General features: G+C 36.9%; 1 protein-coding gene across 1 annotated transcript; it reads right to left on the reverse strand.

Annotated features, from left to right (window-relative positions):
- Positions 1 to 6,167: 6,167 nt before the first annotated feature.
- LOC137730473 (AT-hook motif nuclear-localized protein 19-like) lies at positions 6,168 to 7,055 on the reverse strand. Its single transcript, XM_068469462.1, has one exon. It carries the CDS (start codon positions 7,011 to 7,013, stop codon positions 6,168 to 6,170), a length of 846 nt encoding a protein of 281 aa, XP_068325563.1. The 5' UTR covers positions 7,014 to 7,055.

Here is a 7,055-nt window from a genome sequence, read left to right on the forward strand (position 1 = left end):
AATTAATAAAAATTTTGAATCTGCAAATGAGCTCTGAATTCTTACCTTTGTTTGTAGAGCTCGACGTTGTGGTCACATGGGCGAAAACAGGTTGCAAATCGGATGTCTAGAGATTAACCTATGAATTTTCTTCTTTTGATACCTAAAGAAGAACCATGGCTATTTTTTCTTCCTTTCTGGTCTTTTGGAAACCTTGCACCAAAAATAAGAGGATGAAAGAATCCTCTTGAACTCACGTGTCTCCATTCATTTTGTCTCATTATTTTTTTTAACCCAATAAAAACTTGACACACAACCCATTTTAATCCATCTAAATCTTTTCAAGTTTCATGTGAATAGATATATATTTCTGGGGTTTTACACATTGGTTGCAAATGGGTTTATAAGATCAGGCATGACTCTGATGGCACCGTTGAGCTACAAAGCGTGTCTTGTTAAAGGGACGTTCGCTCTCGTTGCTAAATTAGTTACCTCTAGGTTACTCATTGTCATAGCTACCATCCAAGGATGACATCTCTTTCAACTTGACGTCAACAATGTCTTTCTCAATGGCGATCTTCTTAAGGATGTTTACATGTGCTTGCCACCTGAATTCAGATAAAAGGGGGAGACATGAGTTTACAAGCTTCAAAAGTCATTGTATGATCTTAAACAAGCCTCGAAACAGTGGTTTCTTAAACTCTCATCCACTTTCAAATCCACAGGCTACCAAAAATCCAAAGCTGATTTTCCTTATTCGCCTGGTTCAAGGGTAACAATTTTACTGCATTGCTTGTTTATGTCGATGATGTGATATTGGCTAGAAATGACATGAAGTGCATTAAAGAAACAAAGCGTTTTTAGGGGGAAGATTCAAACTTAAGGACCTGGGAAATTAAAATATTTCCAAGAAATCAAAGTTGCAAGATCATGCTAGGGCATTACATTATCCCAACGCAAATATGCACTTAAAATATTACAGGATAACGGGTTTCTTGGAGTCAAGCATGCCTATATTCTAGGGATCAGAATCTAAATTTGACACAAATAGATGGTGCACTCCTAAAAGATCATTCCACGTATATAAGGCTCATTGACTGTTTGATATACTTGATGATCACAAGACCGGATTTGGTTTATTTAGTGCATGTCCTAAGTCAATTTATGGACAAACCCAGCGTACCACACATAGATGCAACCCATCGTGTGCTGAGATACGTCAAGAGCACACCAGTACAAGGCATTTTCTTCTCCTCTACAAGCTCGTTACGATTGAGAGCTTTCTGTGATGCAGATTTGGTTAGTACATGGACGCTAGAAGGTCCATGTCAGGCTATTGTACAATGATTGGTGATTCACAAGTTTCTTGGAGGTTTTAGAAACAAACTATATCATCGAGATGACAGTTGAAGCAGAGTATAGGGCTATGACTTCCACATGTTGGGAATTGACTTGGTTGAAATACGTCCTCAATGACTTGGGAGTTAAGGATCCCCAAGCTGCGATAACTAAGCAGCGCTTCACATTGCATCCAATCCCTTTTTCCATGAGCGAAAAAAAACATATAGAAATACATTGTCATGTAGTTAGAGAAAAGCTGCAAGAAGGCGTGGTCTGCACCGTGCATATGAACACACTTCAACAATTCCAAATATGTGTTTGGTATTTATTGAAATTAAGTTACCTACTTAATTCTTATAATATTGATACAGTAACCAAATACATAATAGAGATATGAAAGGAAAGAGTGGTGTCCACATTCACAAAAAACTGAAAGCTATATATTTGTTTCCTTCCCAATTTGTTCAAACGAATGGGGGATCTTATGAACGAGAAAGAGTGTCAAGGAAAAACAATATGAAAAGAAAGATTGAGATAGTTGTTTAAATGAGTAGAAAAATCATCAAAGGCCTGAACTGAGAAAACTACAAAGATTTCGCAATACAAATACGAACAATAATAATAGTGTCTAGGGTTTTGTTTCGCTTACCTATGAAGATTCAAGAGACTAATAACTTGATTGGTGTAGAATGCATCAAATTTTGTATCCGCCTAGAATAGCAAGTAGTGAAGGAGCTAGAACAACCTTCAAAGTGAAGTTATCTCTTCCTCGCTCTCACATTTCTTGGGCGTTCTTCACTGTGGGACACACACACACAAGGTTCTAAAAGACGTTAAGCGCTAGTCGGGCAGTGAGCTGGGGCCTGCCTAGGCAGGCGCTTAAGCGGACTAGGCGGATTTAAGTAAATCTATTATATTTTGTATAAATAAATGTCTGTTTATAATTAAAATATATATAATTTCATTATAAACTAAAAAATAGAATGACTTATATATTAGGAAGTATTGGAACATAATGAAAACATGTGTATTCATTTAAGTATTCAACAAGTCTCTTACAATTTTTTGAAAAATAAAATAAAATGCAAAATAAAGGTTATCTATTTTCTGTCTAAGTGAGTCGTAACCTAGGCGGGTGCCTATGCGGGTCTAGGCGGGTGCCTAAGCAGGTCTAGGTGCCCTTTCTTAATTTTCAAACACCTAGGCATTAATCAGGGCAGTGGCCAACCGTCTAGTGCCTAGACAGCGCTAGGCGAGGATTTTTAGAACAATGCACACACACACATTTTTTTTTTTATTATAAAAATGGGGATTAGTTGTGGAGTCCACATCACATCAAACCTTAACAATCCAAACCATTTATTTTTCAAGTTGCACCTCATAGATCATACTTGCAAAGTATTAGCTAAATCGGAAATGTTTAAGACATTTAATTGAGTTAAAAAAAAAATTAACTTTGTTATATAAGAAACAATGAAATTTTATCTTGATGATAAAATAGGCAAATAGTTTCGGACTGAATTGAATTTTTGTAAGGATGATCTATGAAACGAGACTTACAAAATAGACAATTCAGATCGTTAAAGTTCGATGTGGAGTGGGCCCCACACCTAATCCCCATTTTTTTTTAAATGAGAATTGGTCTAAGTGCTCATTCCCTTTGTCAAATAAATTATTGTGTTTATTTATTTATGTAGGAATACAAAAGGTTTTCAACTGGAGTTCAACATATCAAGTATGGAGATAAATGATAGGGGCAATATAGCACAAGTTGTCATCTTCTTAAATAAATTGTTCTCAATGTTAGGATGTCTTTTTCCTCCGTTTGGGGTTTTGTCCTACTTGGTATGAACAATGTTTCAATTCTATCAAATATTCTCCCTCAACTTCTGCAAACTTTGAATTGCTCTCTGTATTATGTGACATGATGATTGTTTTTCTTTAATGTTTCTAATAAGTCTCATAAAGAAAGAAAATAATGAAATACAAACAAGTGAAGCAATTCACGCAGATAAATATGTTTAAAATGTTAGTCAGGCGCAGCACGCCGTGATTAAAAAAATGCATTTTGCAATCATTTCATGTCAAGGCCTTGAAATTGTATAATTGTACAAGAATATTGTGTTACCGTATGAGGCCTCGAGATTACAGGGCCTTGAAATTCTCTCTTTCCCTTTTGGTTTTTGACATATTGTATTAGATTTATTGTTATTCGTTTGATGAAGTTCTCGATTCAAGAGCATATATATTTTTCAGTTTCTACTATTTGGCGTTTGTTGAGTTTTAAGTCTGAGTTGTTGTCATGTTTGTGTGTTTCTAAATTTCTTTCAATAGCTTACTTTTATTTTGCTTTTGTTTGTATATATTTCTTCCGAGCAATTTTTCGAGTATTTTTCGAGTTGCATTCATACGAGCTATACAAAAAGGATAGTTATTTGAGAAAATTTGGAGAGAAGAGCGTCCTAAATTATTAGTACAACGTCTACTATTGTAAAACAAGCCGACATATTTGAGCTTTCTATTTTTTCCTATTATAGGCTACATAATGAAAGGGATTGACTGCCTTTGTTGCTAATATTTATGGTGTCGGTGTTGTAGTGTAAACAAAAAAATAATTTTAATTTTCTCTACCAAATACTATGATGAATCCTATGTCAAATGATGTGTATGGTTTTGAGATATGTAAAAGATCTATTGTGGTACATATCTTTATTTGACTATTTTGCCTGGTAGGTAACTATGATCTTCATGCTTATTGTTTTGTGTGGGTTGTTAGAAAATACTCCAAACAGTGAGCAAGTTTTATTCAATATTGAATTTGTTAAAAGAAGAAGAGAAAGCATTTTCCTCAATAGAATGGAAATTTCATTCAACTTGGAGAAATACTATTTGACCACTCAGACTTAATTAGTTTGTTTGCAACATAAAACAATAGTGACACTATTAATATCTAAACCAAATGAACAATGAGCAATGACTTTTTGAGTAATCAGAGAATTAAAGGATCCTCAAATTACACATTTTAGTTCATCTTTTGGCAATGAGCAATGCAATCCTGCAAGTGGCCCCTTTACCACAATGGTGAAAAGGTGTTGACCCCTTGCATGAAGGTATGGGTTCAAACTTCGTAGGTGGCTAATCTAACAAAATCTATCATTTGACAAAAAAAAAAAAAAAAAAAAGAGCAATATAGTCCTAGGCTGAAACAATGAGAGTTGCTGCACGCACTTCATTTGCGATTTAGGGGAAAGAATCTAATCCCCTTTTGAGAGAGTCTCTTGATTTCAATTACATTTTAAGTTTTTCCCTAAATAGTTGGATGAGGCCATCTTCTCTGGCAATGACATCCTATCTATTTTTAGTCATCACTTAAGAAATATAAGAATATTTAAAGGAACACATTTTTGGGATGCATAGCACCCATGATGTAAAAATACCTCTCGCATGCGCGTGAGCGCGTGCGGAGAGGTTAGTACATATATATATATATATATGTGTGTGTGTGTGTGTGTGTCTACATATAAATATATATATATATATATATATATAATATTCAGACTGAAACCTTAATATTGATTCAACGTGGCCATTATTTTTAGTCATCACTTAAGAAATATAAGAATATTTAAAGGAACACATTTTTGGGATGCATAGCACCCATGATGTAAAAATACCTCTCGCATGCGCGTGAGCGCGTGCGGAGAGGTTAGTACATATATATATATATATATATATATATGTGTGTGTGTGTCTACATATAAATAAATATATATATATATATATATATATAATATTCGGACTGAAACCTTAATATTGATTCAACGTGGCCATTTCTGGCAGGAGAAAAAAAGAAGTCGGGCTTTGGACACAATTTAATTTCAACTTCCTTACCTAATTCCTTTAGATTACACAGAAAGAGTTAATATAATAATTGGAAAAAAACAAAAATTAACAAAGAAACCCCGTCCACACGTTAATTAACATTGGAAAAATGTATAATATATACGGATTCCATTACTATAAAAAAAAAAAAAAAAAAAAACACCTGATGATAAAATCAAAAATAGACCTGGACGATCATTGATTCATCTTGGCGAAACAGAAAGTTATTTTATTGTTATTTTATTCAAAAGAGAAGGCCAAACCCTGTTTTTCTTCACTCAAACCCACACTTTCTCTGCAGAAGGGCAACTATATTTTTGAATTCAGTTCGTTAATTATACGACTAACCCGTTTTAACTTTTAACCCTAAACCCTAAAAACAAGGAAAAAAAAACCAAATAAAAAGTTAGGTGACAAAATGTTGCTGCTTATTTGATTCCTGCATGTTGGGAGCAAATTTGAGGTGTAAAATTTAGGAAGAATACAGAAACTATGTGCATTAATTAGCTGCAGAGTAAAAAAAACTCATCATATCATCCAAGTCCAGTCCATCATATCATGATAAACTATGAATCATTGGCACATCATTAAAAAATTAGATCGAACCAAAATTCTCCACCAAGAAGAATTACACAATAAGAAATTAAATATAATAACACACCTGTATATGAACAATTAATTAGTAGCATAACTGAATTAAGTCAGAAACCCAATTGGAAACTAGACATCAACTTCTTTTTGCCCTTGCAAACTGAACATCTCAAAAGGCAGCGAATTAAACTCAAAGAAACTAAAGCTAAGCCAGATTTTATATTGTAACATCCACAGAAACACACCCCCAAAGTTTCTGTCCGTCTTTAAGATCTTAATTCACATCTCTCACTTTTTAATCTTGTTTGTAAAATTTATATTTCAATACAACAAAATACAAATCCTCCCACCTCTTCAGTTTCTTCTCATTTTTTCTAGAAAGGTAGTCTTGAATGCGCCCAATTAGCATAAGCCTCATGCCCAAGCTGTCCATGGCCACCATTAGGGATCAGATTTGGAGGCAGATGATGGCTGAAAATATTTGGAAGTCCAGATGAAGGATCAGGGAGTTGCTGCTGCTGCTGATGATGCCCCCCACTCCCCAACTGGGTTCCACTGCTCCCACCACCAGTCGGGGAACCTCCATTATTATGGCCTCCTCCACCTCCTTCATCCTCCTCATCCTCCTCAAGAGGCAACCTCTCATAAGTAGCATTTGCAAATGTTGCTGCCACCACCATCACTGGCCCTGCTGCCACTAGTGACCCCATCACACTGCCCCCAACCACCTGCCCCTGCCCGCCGGCTAAGTAAACCGTCAGCCCAGTAGACCCGGGAAGGGCGGGACCAGGAAGGAACGCCCCACTCAGAGACAAAATCTCAAACCGCCCATGAAGCGCCACCACAGCTCCTGGAGCCGCAGGTTGTCTGAGGGTTACGTTGGCGACTGAGCCACTCCCGCTAAGAATACACATGCCTCGCTGCCGCCGCCTAGCAAACTGCGCCACGCTCTCCGCCACGTCAGTGCCGCTGGCCACCTCCATGACATGGCTGCGGAGGGAGTTGGGGCTGTCCTGGGTGATGAAGATGGGAGGTTTGGGCTTGTTTTTGGATCCTGGAGGGCGGCCTCTTGGCCGGCGGGATCCAATCTCGACCGCACCTTCTTTGGGCTCAGTATGGTCTCTGTCGTCATCTTCGTCTCTGCCGCTGTTTTCGTTTATGGAGATTTCAAGGCCGCGCTGCTTGTTCAGCGTTGGTGAATTGGTGGCTACCGGGTCCATGCCCGGTAGCCCCAAATTACCATTCCACCAGGGGTTCGCCAG

The sequence above is a fragment of the Pyrus communis genome, chromosome 4 (assembly GCF_963583255.1).
Source record: "Pyrus communis chromosome 4, drPyrComm1.1, whole genome shotgun sequence".
In the NCBI taxonomy this organism is placed as follows: Eukaryota; Viridiplantae; Streptophyta; class Magnoliopsida; order Rosales; family Rosaceae; genus Pyrus; species Pyrus communis.

What these genes read in the sequence shown, in the direction of transcription:
- LOC137730473 (XM_068469462.1), bottom strand. Translation starts at nt 7,013, where the DNA reads ATGGACCCGGTAGCCACCAATTCACCAACGCTGAACAAGCAGCGCGGC.